This window comes from Saccostrea cucullata, unplaced genomic scaffold (genome assembly GCF_032062105.1).
Source record: "Saccostrea cucullata isolate Sc308-1 unplaced genomic scaffold, CSIRO_AGI_Scuc_v1 ctg112, whole genome shotgun sequence".
Classification (NCBI taxonomy): Eukaryota; Metazoa; Mollusca; class Bivalvia; order Ostreida; family Ostreidae; genus Saccostrea; species Saccostrea cuccullata.
Window position 1 is genome coordinate 751,775 of NW_026939726.1, and position 19,397 is coordinate 771,171.

The 19,397-nt window shown below is 32.3% G+C and overlaps 1 protein-coding gene across 1 annotated transcript; it reads left to right on the plus strand.

The window, feature by feature from the left end:
- The first annotated feature begins 1,791 nt into the window (after nt 1-1,791).
- Nucleotides 1,792-18,231, plus strand: LOC134253814 (fibronectin type 3 and ankyrin repeat domains 1 protein-like). The gene is made up of 10 exons (XM_062736409.1): nt 1,792-1,913; nt 3,780-3,945; nt 5,650-5,774; nt 6,255-6,336; nt 11,945-12,019; nt 14,553-14,618; nt 15,176-15,390; nt 15,977-16,149; nt 16,588-16,632; nt 16,982-18,231. Exons 1-10 carry the CDS (start codon nt 1,907-1,909, stop codon nt 17,051-17,053), a joined length of 1,026 nt encoding a protein of 341 aa, XP_062592393.1. The 5' UTR covers nt 1,792-1,906; the 3' UTR covers nt 17,054-18,231.
- Nucleotides 18,232-19,397: the final 1,166 nt, after the last annotated feature.

The following is a 19,397-nucleotide window of genomic DNA, read 5'->3' on the forward strand; positions in this document are numbered from 1 at the left end:
TATATACAACCAGAATTTTTTTTCTCACTAAATAATTTTGAAAGTGACCAGTGACAAGATAAGTATATTAATTTTTGTAATGAGCGGTTGAACAAAGTGTTGAAATGTAGTATGCATCAAGGTTATTGATTTAAGTTGTGGTTTCAAATTCTCTTAAACTTTCTTGAGTTTTTAGGTATCCACATCTGATTTACACTACTTCTCGAAGCTACTGCTGTACAATACACCATAAGCTTTGTATCCTTTACTTCTGTTAATGTTTCAGTGAGTAAAAAGGAGGGTTGTTAGAACATTTACTGGAACCCGCTACGTATGGATATTTATGAAGTTTAGGAATCCAGTATAGGTTATGGTAATTCAAACTCATTCAATTTGATTATTGAGAAAGAGATATGGGCATATGTGGTGGTTTAGTGCAATGGGGTCCGAGGTCCGTTATTCCAAGACTTGTGAAAAGGAAGGGTACGTAAAATTTAACGATGGGACAATTAAGCAAAAGAATGCTTTTGCAAAAATGTGTGATAAGTTGTAAATTTCTTTTTTTTTTTAATTACTATTTGCCGTAATGAAAATATTAACCAAGTTTTTAGATAACAAACTTTGCAAAAATGCCAAGAGTGATCCAGTGGCGTTTTTTTCATTTTATTTTAAGGCCATGTGGGAGTGAGGGTGTGGGTGGGCAACCTCTTCATCTTTTCATGTTTTGATTTTTGCTCAAAGGTTTGCTACCGGAGAGGAGCAAAGCCTTGTGGTTTCTGCAAAACATTGAGCTGTGTCTTAATTAGACGTTCAACTCGAAATCTGAGCGAATATTATAGCTCGGAGTAAGCGTTATTCATGTATTTGATATTTACACGATTTATAAAGAATGAAATATATATTATGGAGATAACGAACAGTATTCAAGCTCAAAAGGCCATCAACAGGCCCATAGGAAGCGATTTCAGCTGGAGGGGGAAGGGGGAGGAGGGCAGCCATATATTTAAGTTCAGTTGGGAGCACTAGTATCAACTACCAAAAATTTATTGACAAGCAGAATTTAAAGGTAATATCAGACGTTTTTATTGAGGGACACGCCCATATAGAAACTATGTTTTCTTTGGTATCGGCAAAATTATCCGGGGGGGGGGGGGAGGAGGGGGGGTTTACGAATTTTGGAGCAGAGCAAACACGGGCCTCTAAAACATTAGGTGTGGGGTCAGGTGTCATGGAGGAGTGAAAATCCCCTGCCGACTGGTCACACCTGCTGTGTGCTCCTTGTCTTGATCCTTGTTAAGATCGGCGGGAAATAACTTCAAATGACGGAAAAGTCCGAAAATAAATGAACAAGAAATTGTTACGTATAGATAAGTCATACAGTCGCATGAATTCACGGTTTTAAAATACACGCCTCGTGTGAATGTGAATGAGAATGACTTGGAATATGTTAACTTTACATAGAGCGGATATCTTTAGGCACAAAAGGGACAATCTATGGACGACAACTTACAGCATTTTGTTTTATGAATTTAAGAGTCGAATAATTAGAATATATGAATAGACCCCTATATATCAATTCATTTCTGAAACAGACGCTCGATGTGACTCCCTTCGACATACTATTTTTTCGAAAATCGGCACGAAATGGACAAAATAAAATAGGAATTAATTCTCTCTGGTGTTAGAAAAAGACGTTATATATCTTCCTCCATCTTTTTAACCCATTATTGATTAGAAGACTGCAAGAAATGATGAATGGGGAAGTGGTGTTCAAAAAAGTCTTGGAATAATTTAACGTACGACCTGTCCAAACTTATCAATCATTTTATCTCCGATCACAAAAGAGTGCGACAAGGGAAAGAGCGCTGCATTCCATATCTGCAAATTGTACGTACGGATTGCATTTTGACTCAGGGCATTAATTCCAATGTCACGTAAGTAAACATTAAATTCATTGATTAAACGAAAAGAGACCTTTGGACGTGTACAAAAATGCTGTATCCATCTCAGCGCACTTTGTTTACTGTTGACAGGAAGTTCTCAAGTGTTCTAGCAGAAAGATGTTATCAGTATGTCCGATTAAATCAAAATTACAAATAACAGAATAAATTGATGTTATAGTTAAAAAAAAGAAAGAAATAAACTTTCCTATGTTTCACTGAAAAGGCGATTTACCGAAGTTTATTTTATTAAATGATAATATGTATAATGTAGAAAAAAAATATTGAAAAGGTTGCAAAACTTGGAAGTAATGTCTTTCAACAAGTTACACTGTTGAATAAAGAGTAACTTTAAAGGCTAATTACCTACTCACATCTGTTTGAATCATTAATACTTCAAATTTTTTTTTATATATTTAATATAAAAATATTGAAAAATTCAACATGTCATTTTGGAATTTTTATTTAAATACTGGAAAAAGGTGCAAATTTTCAATAGGATAGGTTCCTTTTACAGGACCTGGATGCAAGGGTTATTTAGTCCTTTGATATATAAAAAATCACAAAAGCCAATAAATTAATTAATTATTGAAATGCACTTTTGTGACTTTCTTTAAAAATGTCATTAATTTTATGATTGGTTATAAATGTTTTCATGAATGATTGAATGAATCAATGATTGTTTCCATTACAAGAATTATTATGATTGATGTTATTATTATTGACTGGCAGTAATACATGTATCATCCCCATGTCAATACAGTTGTAAGATATTTTTGTTTAAAAATTGGAGGTTGAAATAAATTTAGATGGAAAAAAAAATATTTTTGAAGTATTTTATAGCTATTTTTTCACTTTCTTCATGTAAATGTTTCTGGAATTATCTGGGAAGTTCTATTCACTAATTAAATCTTGCGCATTAAGTCCACTGACTAAGAATCAAGAAGATGTTTTTTTTAATTCATCTTATCTATATAAGATAAGACGGTTCATTGCCCATAGAGTTTGTACGTTACAGACATCCAAATTTGATTCACCAACCAAAACATTCTTGTGATTTAAAAGGCATAGTACTAGAAGTTCAGATTATGCGTAGTTGAAGAAAAAAATCACCAATTGTTTTGTTAGGTTAAAGTGACAACTCAATTATTATCAAACTATCAAGGATTTAAAACTCCAAAATTTCAAGATTAAATTGCAAGAGTAAAATAAATATTGATAAGATTCTGGAAAATGCCATTTTGTCATAAAATGAGCATTAGTCCTTGGTAATGTTGAATAAATCTGGTCACTAAAAGATCTTATGCTCAGGTATTTAATGCGCAATGATTTCATCTTTTATATCATCAATTATATATACAGTAGCTTTTACAAATTACTACTGACCAGTTGAATTATTTTTATTATTCTTGCATTGAAATTTTAGTTATATGTATACATGAATTGTGAAATCACTAAATTTGTGGGGAGTTAATTTTCATTGTTTTCAGGGTACGGAGAGACCCAAAGATTTATGACCACCAGAAAATGTAAAATTTCATATGCATTGCTACTATACATTCTCTGACAATGAAATCAAATCCCCACAAAATAATGTTTTTTCTTCAAACCTCAAAAATTCTGACCCCACAGAAATAGGTGATTTTAAAGTATATAAAAACTATATATATGTTTACATCTGTACTTATCATTGTGCTTATCATGCCTAATACACAGTATTATCAAATAATCATAATTCGCTTGAATTTTTTTTCCAAACAGTTTCCATAAACTGACAGGTTTTTAATTAGATAAGACAGAAATGAATATTAAGCACAGATCGGAAACTGTGTATTATCCTAATGTCCATTTCTCTCTCAGTGTCCCGCCCACCTCCCCCAGTGGTAGGAAAAGTCACCCATTACAGCATTGAATTATTCTGGAATGAAGCATTGGACAAAGCTAAGGAGGAAATCGGGGGCAAGGAATTGGTAAAAGTGTCTCTCCAAGAACAGGACAGACAAAATCAGTGGGGAAACGTCTACACGTAAGTAGCAGTAGTAATTTTGTTAAAAAAATAGCTTTTTAGAAAATGTACTATTAGGCTTCAAGTATAAATTAACTTTTTTTCAATCTCCCTGGTACCCCAGCAACAAATCAAGTCAAACAAAACACCCCACAAATTATTTTTTATGGGGGATGTTTACAGAGGTATGGCAGATTGGCAATCATGCATTGTCTAGATAGAATGTTCAATTCTCAAGGGAAAAAAGATCACGTAACACGTTGAATAACTGATAAATCTATTTCTATTGACATGCCACTAATGCTACTGTAAAGAAATGAATCGTAAATACAGATTTGAGGTATTAGTCAATGATGGGCTTATTTTGTGTCTGTTAGAATTTATAGTGTGAATACAAGTGCCAAAGAATCATTGATAATATAATCCCTGAAAAGGGCATTTTCCTCTCACAAGAAGCTGGGTATTACGTGATAGCTTTAGATGATTTGTATTCCTTTTTTTGGCATTTTCTTTCCAATGAAGATTTTTAAATGTACAGAATACTTTGATTTCTAAATTTTGGACAAGGTTTCCAGTGCATATACCGGAATTTAACTTGAATATTATTCTGAACAGATACTTAAACAATCAATAAGTGGTCTAATGGGTAATAGTTCTTTAATTTAGTTTTCTGTTTGATTATTTATTCTAGTTCTGTAGGAATCCCAAATAAGTTTTCTTTTTTGATTATGAGGAACACCTTTGATGTAGTAAATTTCCAGCTGGGATCTTGTTGTCTAAGATCAGCTGTAACTTAAGTGGTGGCATTGATGGATGTCTTTGTCAATAATATTACACAATATTTGATTTTACTATTTGATCAGTGTTGGAACATATTCAAAGTTTTGATACTCATTTCTGATTTAGTTATTTGTTGCTGAACAATTAGAGAAACTTGTCTGATAAATTGGTCTTATGATGACTCCCACAATGCATTATATTTATAGAACATGATTAAAAAGCAGGCTATTGGCCACAATGCTCACCTGAGAGACATTTCTCTTCCATTCCAACATTCTACATTTAACGAATCTGAAACTTGTGTCTTTTGTGTATATAAAGCCCATAGTATCACTGTTTTAGTCTTCAGAAATTTTATGTTAAGTACAAAGTTTATAAAAAAAATTATAGCATGTTTGTTGTAGAGAAAGTAAGTTTATGTACCAATGTAAAACTATATATTCCATGTACTTATGTTTGATACCCAATACTGACTTCATAGTCACTGACTACACAAGAAAATTAACTTTGCTGGCAAAAGGAAACTCAGTGCTTGTAGCTCCTTACCAATTTCTAGAGAATCTCTCTCATACATTCTTATGCATAATAAAGCTATCTTTCCCATGCACTTTTGTGTATAATTAATGAGATATAAGGAAGCTTTCATGTCGGTTACTTTTCTGGTTCAGCGGTTTAAAAAATTTAAAAGAAACTGACATATTTCATTTTTCCTGATTACCGGTATATCTTAATCGTATTGGAATGAAGAAAAGTTCTTGATTTCAAAAACTCTTACTGAATTATTTTTTATGGCAGGTTTTTGGTAAAATATACCCTGAGAAGTCTTTACTTCAGATTTAAACAGATATACCTGATAGATATTATGAGAGAACTGCTTTTCAGAACATCTCACAATAGATAAATGTTGTAAAAACCATTATTAGTTTCTGTTTATATTATTTGCAGAGGATATGCCCACTCACATGTTGTCACAGGGGCAGACCCTCAGACCACGTACAAATATAGGATCCGCTTTATGACCAATAATGAGAACAGTGAATGGAGTCCACACCTAACAGTTTCTACCACTAGTAAGTCATTACCACTTGTAAATCAATGAGAACAATAAATGGAATCCACACCTAGTATGAGATTATAACTAGCAAGTCATTACCACTAGTAAGTCTAAGACATTACCACTAGTAGCTCATTATCACTAATAATCACTGAAAATAATGAATGGAGAATTCATGTACAAGCACCTATAAATTACAAGATTTTAGTATAGCACAGTTTAGCATTATACTGATTATCATTCCCTTTGGTTTTCAAACCTCTTTTGAACTATCAGATATTACAAATTTTATTTATAATAAATCAGTTTCTTTTTTCTGACTCTTAACTATATATGTCTCCCTATGTATTGTGAAACGTTTTAGCTCCATCATGTTTGAGGTAATGAGGACTGACTGTAGACCAATTTGGATTGTATCTCTACAAACTATATTGAATTCTAGCAATAACAACATACACTATATCATAATAATTTAAGAATATACTTATACTTGCAGAGGAACCACTAAATGGAGAGCACCTACACAGAGCCATTATTAGGGAAGATCTCACAGAAATAGAGAGGATACTGGAAACAGGGTAGGTGTACAGAGGGGTCAGGGTCAGATGGAGGGGGGGGGGGGGGTACCTGATGGGTGGGATAGCAACTCATCTCTATTTCCCAATTAGTAGTAAGGTGTATTTTTATTCTGATGTCAGTAGCACCTGCTTACATATTCTTTCCAAATTCCTCTGCATCCATGTTCATGTTATTGACCGTAACCATAACTAACAGTAACCTTATTGAACATGGAGGAAAAGAAATGGTCAGCTGACTTAGTTTGCTGGCTGTCTGAATATTTACCTACAACATTTAATTTTCAGTGCTGTTTTGTCCTTTAGCTGTTTCATTTCAATCAAACTTGCTTTCTTTGTTAATAAAGTGAAATTTAAAATAATATTTACATTTAGGATTACATGAGATCCATTATGGTTCACTTTTAGGATCCCATGACCTTGAGAAAACAAATTGGGCTTTATCTTTGAGCCTCTATTACTAATTAGGTAAAGCTGGATATAAATGGCAAATCCTTAACCTGGTTTGTCACTAAATTTGATAAATTTGGTGTTCATTGAGTGATAATCGGGTATTTGTGAGAGATCAAATTTACATAATGCACTGAGATTGATTAAAAAGCACACCAGGTCAGGGGGGTATAGATATGTGTGTTTGTGTGTTCCATAAGTGTAAATGTTCAACATGCATGAAGATCTTAACCCATGCTTTTCAATTTTAGTAAATAATGGATTGTATTTACAAAGTTAGGTTCAAATTAAATCTTTTTTCATGATGGTCCTTTAAAGAAATACATGTAATGGTTGTTTTGGTTTTTGAGGGGTAGATCGAGGTATATGTGCTGGTCTGTGTATTAATTTCAAATTCAAATGACTGTCACATAAATAAATTTGCACATTGAATGATAATTTTATGCTTGGTTGTTGCAAAACATAAACTCGATAAAAGACAATGCAGCATAAGCATGATAAAGACTTTATGCATATGTCAAGACCTGACATTTTCAACAAAGTCTAAATGCTGTTGAATTGTTCTTCAAGGGGTGTCATAAAATGTGCAAAATGAATCACAATGAACTTCCAATATATTTAACCTGACTATAAAAAACATATTTAAAACCTTTTCTTTTGCTTTGATTGTCATGCCTTGTACTTGTACTGAGGTGCCTTTGATGTGAAGTCGGAGAGAATTATTTACCTGATGGAAAGGCCCCAGGTTACAATTGTCTCTCTAGGAAGGAGTTTTAAGAGTTTGAGTATGCACTTCAGATTGTCTTAGCAGGTGCACCGATTTCAAATCCAAATTTATATACCTGTACGGTTTTTGATGGGTAGTACATATACACTTTTATGTATATGACTCATCTGACAACTTTGCATTTATAAAAGGTTCTAAGTATGTTATAAAAATTTAAAAATAAAAATTAACTTTCACACTTTTATTCAAATTTTAACCTCAAGAAAAATAAAAATGAAGTTCCATATATTTTTTTAAAAAAATTTTTAAAATGATTTTATTTTAATAGAAAAATTTAGTCTTTCTGAAGTTGATTTCAGCCAAGAGATTTCACATTTCTTTCAGAATTGGGGGCAAGTGAGTACTTTGTACATACATATGTGCTACTTGAACTTGAAATGTATGTTTGAATATTGACCCTTGTGATTTGCTATGTATTTAACTGGTTTGCTAGCTAAATCTGTCTGGCTTACTCTTAACAAAAATTGAAATTTTCACTTTTACGTGACAGAACAAACATTTCAGTAAGACATGAAATTATGCATTTAAAATTCACAAGGTTGAATAAGTTTGAAGTGGTACCAAAAACTCAACTATCACAGGTGACCTATTAAATCACTAATAGTGCTGTGTATTGAATGATCATTTACAAAAAGTAACACAGGTTTTAAATGGTTTGTAATTTTTAAAGTTCTGTGACCATTTCATTTTTTATTACTCCCATACATAAATGTGATTGTATGTTGATAATTAGATTTCTCAGCTTTTTTTAAATTGGGTTCTTAAAAACAAAAAAAATCTACTTAGATTACATTATTTATTGAAGTTCATGCCAGTTTCTGTTTTAATAGCAGCATTCAATGATATGGAGTTATTGTTGCTTCAGACACAATCCATAATAAATATTCAATATAAAAATTTACTTAAAAGGATAAGAATTATTTGAACATATTTTATTGCACAAAATATATACAGTAAGAGATTAGTAAATACACTTTGTATATCCTTTTCTAAAAACTTAAAAGCATTCCTCTCCCTACATGAGATATTATAACAAAGGATGAATTAGAAGTGTTCAACAGTTTGTACAAAATAGATTACAAGTAAATTAAATTAAATAAACTCTCACTGTGGACATATATATGCTGCTACATTATTGTTTATACAAAGAATTTTAAAAATGAGTGCAAGCAGTTAAATCTACCAGAATGCTGAATATATAGTAATGTACAATAGCATAAACATACCATTGCATTTTAGAAATACATTTAGTCTACATCAATATACCACAACAAGAAAATTTAGTCATAAATAATAGAAATTAGATTTTAAATTTTTATTTTATGGACTTTATTAAATAAATTTACTTAAAAGGATAAGAATTACTTTTCTGTGGAAAATTGGATATATTTTTATGCCTGTATACCTTACAATATGGATTTCCTATAAGCAATTTAAGAGATCTATTGTAAATACACTTTGTATATCCTTTTCTCAGATGTGTTTAGGTCTAAATTTAAAAGCATTCTGCTGATCAATATTTAATTGAAAGATTTGACGTCATCACAAACAAAAGTAATGAAAGAATTTTCACGATCGAGTTTTATAAATTACAAGTCTATTACTTTCCAAAAAACATTTGGCACAAAATGTTTTTTTCACATAAACTTTCTTGGACATCCAACACTCCCACTACAATCTCGCTACATTCCTGACGATCCTACGAAGACCTACAATGACCATATGCCGATCATACCATTACCTATCAGGCAGGTTTTTACCGGTACATGATAGTTTTTTGCCCATGAATTATAGCTTTTTGCTAACAATTGAAGGACTCTCAGTCTGTCAGTGAATGATACCTCTTTGTCCATTTTTTTCAGATAAAAAATGAAAATATTATTTCAAGAATTAATTTTTTCCTATTTAGTACTTTAAACTTGAAAATGGTAAGTTGGGGAAATTTTTTTTGAATTTTGCATTGAGTAAAGTTTTATTAGAATTTTCACTATGTAAATGGTGTTAAAAAGTATGCCAAACTAAGTAATAAATCAACACATTCTTTAAATTTTTAACTTTGACAAAATTTAACCTCTTGCAAATGCTATGTTGCATGGAAACTGTAAAATTTTACCCAGAAAAATGAATTGTTCTCATGTAGTGGTTATATGACTAATATCAAGATATCAGAAAAATGAGTTTTGTCTAATATTTAAGGTAATGAATAGGAGTTCTGGGTCCATTTTACTGTTTTGTGGTTAGATCAAAATGAAAAACTTGAAATCAAGTACAAGGTTTTTTGCATTTATGTAATTTCAATATTTTTATAAAAAACTTTTAGTATAATACCATTTCAAGGTGAGTGAAGGTATAAGAGCTATGTAAACATATGTATTTACTTATTAAACTAATATTATTTTCATTTTTACAGATATTGCTTGTCATTCCATAGGGAGAAAAACTATCAAAGTGCACACTATACCATATATTAAATTTTTTATAATCGTGTGAAAGAAAATCATTGAATTCCAATTTCCTATTGTCAGTTGTGAAATTCTTTAGCCTGATCAATATGTTCCCTTTTATTTCTATGATTGTGTATTGAAATGTGTAATGTGTTTATCAAGGCTATTTTATTTGGTGAAATTCAATGATATATCAATATAAGGATATGTCCCAAATCAAGTTCCTCTTGTCAAATAATGGTTAACCCATAATCAGTAAATAGATCGTTTTAGACATGATTTAGATTAAAGTATTTACACAGATAGTTTGATCTCTATTAAAAATTGTTCCTTTCTATTTATCGGTATGAAATGGACCGTATCTCCCAAAGTACGCAGTCTACCTATTGGTTTCCCAAGTGTCCTTACTACGAACCCAACGAGTTGCAGCTATATTTACATACATCAAATATTTTCACACTTCAGTATGCTTTGTAGTTTTTATTGATAGAAGTTCGGGTATCAATAATTGATTTAATGGTGATAAAATTCATTCTTGGTCAGGAGAAAATCAATGAAGATATGAGAAGAAGAAAAAAGGTTGTGTGTAGCATATAATCTAAATGTTTCTCTTGACATGCAGGAAATGTAATAAAACTGGAAATACCGGTACTGAGGGATGAAAAATTAATTCTGGTATTGAGTGCCAAGCATAGGATGGCATTTTAATGAAATATATATCTCAAAATTTTGATCATTGCGTGGGGTGTTGTAGGTATATGTAGATATTGCAGTGTAAGTCATAAAGCCAGGGAGAAAATAAGCCAGGGTAGAACGGCTGAGATTTTTAAATGAAAAAAGAAAACTATAAAAAGGTGATAAAGACGTAGAGATAAACAGTCAAATGATAAACATGTTTGTATTATTGTCATGGAAGAATGACATCAGGTAATATACCTATTGATATGGTAGTTCAAATGTGTGTTTGGAGGGGTAAGGGGGAAGGCATTACAGTTTGTCTTAACAAACATTATTTTAGCATTCATTCACAATATTAATTGATAAAACAATCTTTATAACTTGCAGGATTGTTCATTAGAATTGAAGTAAAAGGGTACATTATAAAAGTAGAAGGGTTTCTGGGGTGCCTTGTCTGAGTTTGGATTGAGGACTGGCAATGCCAGAATAACAGAGATTATTATACCTCATTATAAATATTCTAAACAAGAGATTATTTTATGATAGGCAGGGGTATATTTTCCCCAGCCCAAAAACTGGTCACAATAGTCACAAAACTGATGAAAATGTATTGAACAAAGGGTTTTGTAGTAAAACTAAAAAATGAATTTGTAATTAAATATGTTTATTTCAATTTTGGTATAATAACATTTAAGAGAGTTTTGGTATCGATTACTTTTTGCTTGGCTGAATAAGTTTTCATATTTCCCTTACTATCATGCAATAAATGTATATTACTTTTAAAAGCATATACCCCGGTATGCATGTTGCATACTTTTAAAAGCATATACCCCAGTATGCATGTTGAGAGAGAGAGAGAGAGAGAGAGAGAGAATCTTTTATATAATAAATAAATGAAATAATTTTGATATTGAGACATTTGTAAATACCCTAAATGACTCATGCTAGCTGTCTTCTTGCTTTGCAGAAAGTGAAGGGGACATAATTTGTGATATAAATGTTTTTTTGTTCCAGCTAGTTAAACTATTTGATAAAAACAAACCATACTAGTCCCCTAAAGCAAACTTTTAGAGGAAAAAGAAAATTAACACAATCAAACTGATATCGATGGACTGATGGAGAAACAAGAGGAAATCCTATAGCCTCCCTTCCGTTTCACTGATAGCGGACTGAAAGTAGTTCCGGTATATTAAATGGAATCAACATAATATTTAAATGTTATATCACAATTTTGGACTTTTTTTATTTCCAGAGATGTACCGATTGACGTTCCTGATAAGTATGGCTTCACTGGACTTATGCAGGCATCACAGAAAGGCTACACTGAGTAGGTCTCCTCATTTCGTTGTTTACATGTATCTTTGAGTAAATCCATTTCTAATCACATAAATGATCTGATTGGATGGTTCTATCTGTATATAAGGTTGTATGGGTATGCATACAGGTTATGATCATAAGGCTACATTAATTTTAAACTGAATATACATGTGCTATCAAATAGGTACTAATATACTTGGTCTGGTGAAAAATATCTACCGGTACTTTATGCTTATAATTGGCCAAAGAAATAATTACCACTGAAGAATTCATTATATTATAACTAACAGATCTTTTCTGGACAGGGCCTGTTGAGTATTGTAATGAATATATCTTTGTTGGCTTAAGGTAAGTCACTCCTCAAGTTTGTTATATCAAGGATTTTTCGAGAAGTATATTTTGGATAAGTACTCATAAAGTGTAACTCAAAATCGCAAAGAAAATAGGGGGTCAGTGTGCATCCTACTGATCTACGGTACATTTAAGTTGACCTTTTTGCACTTAAATTTCATCTCTTTGGTTAATTACTTTAACCCTTATTATATTTGATTAGATGTAAGCATGGCAATAAATATAATCTTATTTTACGTAAAATAGTTTGAATAATATTTAACATTAAATAAATCTTGCAAATTAATGCGCGTAAATTATTGTTTGACCTTTTTGCACTAAAAAATAACATAAATGGGGTATTAAAAAACTTAATAGGCAATAAAAAATTTTCTTATATCAAACTTTTTACAACTTGAGTGCTGATCAATCACAAGTATCGAGTAGTTTAAAATAATGAAAGAAAAAGGTGGGGTCAGTGATGTTAATTTTGAAATATTTGTCAAAATATGTGATTTTCAGGCTAAAAATGGTGTAAATTTGACCTTGACTTCTTTCATATATTTTCATTTTTTGGGAAAGTTTGTTGAGGGAAGGTGTAAAATTAAGTCTAAAAATATAAATTAAGACCTATATTAAATATTTTTAGCAATATCAAAACGGAAAATATTCTCCAAGTAAAAGTATGTGAGGCTGGATTTCCATTACATTAAATTTTATAAATGTGCAGATTTGCAGAATTTTCTGCTAAATATCCTTCCACCAAAAGAAATAGTCCCTCATAAATCTTGCTTCTTTGTTGATTTTTGAGCAGTTTTTTCATTGAATATTAAAAAATTTACATTGTTGAATATAAATATGTTATAAAAATTGAATTTTGATAAGTAGTTTTAAAGTAAAAGCTTCTGCGTGAACTTTTCTTAAAAGCTGAGGAGTGACCTACCTTAAAGATGATTTTTGTAATCCTTTGTCAAACTTGATCATTGTATTATGCTTCTGTAACAGGGCAAAAGATTTCGATGGAGAAAGGTAAAACGCAGTGGTCTGAAAAAAGTGTTACACTTTTCATAGGTTCAGAAAAGAGAATGAGAGGAAAAGTTATGCATAAAAATTTGTTTCAAAGGATGAGCAATGCACCAATCTACTTGTTCAGGGTGGGCCTGATGCTTTAGGATTTTTAGAGAGCTTTTAGTTCACCTGAGCTAAGGGTGCAAGTGAGCTTTTCTGATACAAATTTGTCCATTGTCTTTCATAATTGTTGCTGTTGTTCACCATATTTTTACTTAGAAATACATAGGAAAAATCAAAGTCATGTTTAGAAGAAAGTATCCCCAGAATGCGATAATGTAGATTCCAGTTTGTTTAATTCATGATCCTAAGGAGTGGCCACAACAGGGAAATGAAAATGATATACAAGGGAATAAGTAAAACTCGGATATAACGAATTCGCTGGGACCTATGAAATTACTTCGCTATACTCGTAATTTGCTATATCCGTATAAGGAATTGGTTAAATTGATATAACTTGGGATTCAAGATAACTTCGCTATATTTGTGAATTCGCAATAATCGTGTTTGTACTAAACGAGTTTTAATGGGAAAATCATAAAAAATCTTCTCAAGAACAGCAAAGCCATGATCAATCATACTTATTCAAAAGCATTCTGACAGGTAGTGTAACTTCAACTTTGTTTAAATAATTTTCCAAAGGGATAGGGTGGGGCTACATATTGCAAAAAATGTTGAAAAATCTAAAGCTATGCATGATCAGTCAAAGAAATTAGAAAACAGCTTTTGTGAATGTAGCTTTAAGTGTTCAAAACATATCTCCTTGAACTGATTTCTGCTTTTTCCAAGCCAATGTGTTCAGATGAGCAGTGTAGCCCATGGTTTTTTGTTGGTTTGTGTCACATGTATGGTTATGGGTATCTGATCAATGCACAAGTTCATATAAATACTTAGTATGGATAATGTGGTCATTCACATTAATTACAGCTTAATAGACTGAGATCAAGAATAGGCTTTGGAATGTCATTATGTTGAAAGATATGAATTAATACATGTTTGCATGATTTTTTTGCATCAAGGTCTTTATATTCATGTTTCATTTGTATAAGCACATAATTAAAAATTAAGATTTTTTCACATAAAAAAGAATATGAGCAAGAATGCTATAGGTTTCACTATCTTTTTTTAAATTTTATTTATTTTAGTATTATGGAGATCTTGATTAAACATGGAGCAGACGTGAATGCAAAAAATGATTCAGGCAAAACAGCGTAAGTATAGTATCTGAGGACAGATGATATTACTGAACAAAAATAAAAAAAAAAAACATTCATATTACAAAACAGGAATTTATATCTGTAATTATAATTAATGATTGAATTGAGGTTTCAGTTTTGGCTCCATGAGATTAAAATTGGTCCAATCATTAAAAAGTTGAAACTTGATGGGTGAACCAATTTTCATGTAAGATTATAGCAACAAATAAGCATTTCTATATTGTTTGATTCTCAAATTGTCATTGTTAAAATCATGAAAATGTGGTAAAGATACATTGCATCCTACTACTAGCTTGAGCTAGTGGGTTTACCCTTTAGCTCAATTGGTAGAGCACTGGACTGGCAAGCCAGAGGTCCCGGGTTCGATCCCCAGCAGAGGCAATAGATTGTCTCTGTTACAAACATTATAACCAATAAACCCCTCAACCCCTATTCCCCCACACACAGAAAAAAATCAAATGTGCATTACTCAACACCTAGATAAAGATGTTTTCATTGTACATTTATTTTTTTCGATCTTTTCAACAAAGTAAATTTCTGAAATTCCACAGATTGATGTTGGCATGTTTTGCTGGTCAGTTTGAAGCTGTTAAGCTGCTGAGGAAACATGGGGCTAAGTATGATGATTATGACAGGGGAGGATCTACACCTATCCACTGGGCGGTGGACGGGGGCAACACTCGGCTCCTGGAGTGGATCATCAAGGATGGGGCAGATGTGAACCTGAGGGATCACTCTCATGGCTGGACACCCTTAATAAGATGTGGTAAGTGTTCAGGATGGATACCACTTATACATTATGGTAGTATGTATTGAGCATGGACACCATCTATACACTGTGGTAGAAGGCATTGAGGATGGACACCACTTATACACTGTAATAAGTTGTGGTGGACACTTCTTGTACACTGTGGAAAAGAGTGATGGACACCACTTATATGTTGTGGTAAGCAGTAATGGACACAACTTATATATTGGTAAGTGATGGACACCACATACACTGTGGTAAGTGATGGACACCACATATACTATAGTAAGCAGTGATGGACACCACATATGCTGTGGTAAGCAGCGATTGACACCACATACACTGTGGTAAGTACCAATGGTGGATACCACTTGCTTTGGTAAGTGTTGAAGACATTCATCACCTATACACTGTGGTGAATGTTGAGGTTAAACACCAGTTATGTACTGTGGTAAGTATTGAGGATGTTCACCACTTGGGCACCACATATCTATGACAAGAGTTTCTGATTAAGTTGATTTTCAAGAAATAAAGTTAAAATTTTCACCACAGGTTAGGTCAGATAAGTCGGTGTAGATATTCAAAGATGATAATAAATTTCTAGCCTCAGTGAATGGTAACCGCAGTGTGGCCTTGACCCTTCTGATGTCAGGTGCTGATATTAATATTCAGGATAAGGATGGGAAGACAGCTCTAATGGTATCTATAATCAACGGTCATCAAGATCTGGTGGAATTACTGCTACAAAGGGGTGCAGATATCACTGTCCAAAATCTGGTACTTGTAATTCATATATTATATACTAGTAATATTTTTTTCAAAAAAAAAATGTATTATGTTCAATAGAGAATTTTTATTGACTGAATAAATGAAAAATGTTGTTGTCCTAATTGCTAGGAGAAAAATCTTTCACAAAGCAAAAGAAAAAAAAAATCTTAATTTTCTGGTCATCTCTTGTCCACTGGCCAATTTTATTATAAGTAGTAAAAGGAATAGTATTTAAAACCATCCTTTTAAATGCAGCTAGTTTTGAAATAAGATAATGATGTTTCCTCAAAATGTACAAAATAACTGAATTGTCAAATACCAGGAAGAGTGCTCTCTCAATTTGAAACATTTCAGCTGTAAGTGTACCTTGTACGTATTTGTAGATCCTTTATGATTACATAAGAGATGTTTTGACATTATAAAAATATTTTTAAATTATTTTTGTAGTATGGTAAAACTGCCTACGAGATGGCTCACTCCATGGAAAGAAGGGTAGGTCAAAAATTTCACAAGTCCTCTCACATTCTTTGATAAGTGCAGTTCATTTCAAGGTAAACGCCAGCTCAGGATCAAATTGGCTTTCCTTTATATTCTTATCAGGCCATTTTCAATTAATTTGTTCAATCAATTTGTCCTGTGTTGTCCATTATCCTAAATTAATTTGCTAACAAAATCCTGGCTCTTTGGAGGTTTTCTCATCCTAGGTGTTATTGGAAATGTTCAGAAGAATCTATTGTCATGGTTCGTAATCATCACATGTTCGTAGACAAGAGGAAATTCATTTGAAATTTTACCAGAAATCAATATCTGATTTTCTGCCCTTTCTATCTGTGTTTTGTAGAAAATTGCACGGACACTTGAAGATTACGTACAGAGCAAGGGCATAAAGGTTAAAGGAGCCATTCTGGCATGACAGCAAGGGGCAACAACTCTCGGCACAATACACTAGGTTGAAAAACACTGAACAGGAAATTCATTGAGGGATTAGGAAAGTGTTTGTTTGTTATAGCATTAGATTACACATAGATGTGATACTCAAACACTTCTCTTAAGCTGTAGAAAAAAGAATTGAAATGATTGTCAAGTATACTTTGATAATAAGTTTGTTAACATTTTGTTTAATCCTGTGATATATGTTTGTGTAAATTTCCTTGCTTTTTCTCTCAGAAAACCAAACTACATGTACATTGTATCTGTAATTGTCACCTTAGAAACTGATATTCTAGTGATATTGCTATTGGAGATAGAGAGGGTTTATTCTGCACAAATTAAATCAAACTTTAGTCTCTAAAAATTGCTTTAAAAATATTTAATTGGATGTATTCTCTACCTGCTTTTTCCATATCATGCATGTCTCTGCAGGCAATATGCAAGTATAGCTTTAATTTAATTCACTAATTACACTATTTCTCATTACGTAATATGCAAATTACATACTGGTAAAGTGATGCAATTTATAAAATGACTGTATTATTTATGCTGTTATTTGCTGTTTATTACAAACATTTCCAACTTTTCCATTGCATTTCATTCCATTGGGCAGAGTATGTGTAATCATTGTTCATGGATCACCCTTAAGTGTGTATTGAATGTCTTCAATCGGTTTTATTTTTATAACACTTATACTATAATTTACATTATTTCAAAACAATTTTAATTCATACTTTACACCAAAAAGTTGGCAATATTTAAGATCCGTCCATATTATTATCTCTGGCAGTTTACTTAAATATGTAAATGTATGATATTAAGTTGTTTGAATTCTTAAATCAAAAGATCTCAGGCCTTGAAGTTTGTGATGTAAAAACTAAGTGCTTTGTATGATGGAATGTTACATAACCTGTGATAAGTTATCAAGACATTTAGGGGTCAAATATCCTCCAAGTCATCTAAGTGCTTTATATAAGGGAATGTTACATACATGTAGCCCGAGTTAAGTGAACAAGACATTTAGATGTCAGATGTCATTCCAAGATCTTCATATTTTTTCATCATTTGTTTTTGTTATTAGAGATATCAGAGAATAATAATCTTTATGAATAATCTATATGTTATTTGTGAAATGTTCAATAAATTAGACCAAATTTCTTATTTTAGTTTTGTTTCATAAGTTGTACAGTACTGGTATGTATGGGAGTACATTGTAATTTGAGAATATTTGGGGGTGGATCAGGCCCCATGATCATGAAGCAGGTTTAGAAGAGAGTCAGAATTTACAAAGTCTTAGAATTTTGATAGAGAAAATAAAAATTAATACTTTTTAGGTCACCTGAGTCACTCAGATGACCTATTGCTATCTGTTTTCGTCTGTCGTTGTGCGGAGTGTGTTAACATTTGAACATTTTCAGCTTCTTCTCTGAAACTGCTGAACCAATTTCAACCAGATTTGGTAAACAGCATCTATGGGTGAAGGGAAACAAAAACTGTGAATTTTATGGTCCCCGCCCCCCTGGGGCCTGAGGGGTGGGGCCAGAACTACTAAAATTTATGAAATCTTTTAAAATCTTCTTTACTCCTGGACATCAAGCATACAAACTGTTGGCACGGATGTAAGGAGCATTGAGTCCTCTACCAAAATTTTGAAATTCCTGGCCCCAGGGTCAGGGGTTCTAATGCTAGGGCCGAGCTATATAGATTATATAGTGAAAATGCATTATTACTTTGAAAATCTTCTCTGCTCTTGGGTATTAAATAAACTAAATAAGTACACAGTTATGATGAGCAAGAGTGCCTCTTCCAAAATTGTGAATTTTTTTGGCCCCAGGGTCAGGGGTTTTGGTATCAGGATGTGGCTCTATTAATTATATAGTCACTGAAAATGCATTAATTCTAATGCAATTATTTTGTAAAACACATTTTGATTGGCTAATGCACTGATGTTTGAAGCAGTAAAACGAGCATTAACGAGCATGAAAGCTTTTTCATTGTGACGTCATAATAGAGCGACGCAAAAACACAATGCTCCGTGACATATTTCACGTAACAAAATTCAACAAAATAAGACGTAAACAACAAACAACATGCATGGATTGCATTAGAATGGGAATAACTAATCTTCTGATTTGGTATTTGTGACCGTTAATGCTGATTTAACGGTCGCAAACATCCGTTTTACCGGCTCCGCTTACGCATCGCCGGCAATCTCAGCATTAACGGTCGCAAATACCAAATTAGAAGTTAGTTATTCCCTAATTCTTCTCCTTCTGGGTATTAAATAAACTAAGTAAGAACATAGTTATGATGTGCAAGAGTGCCTC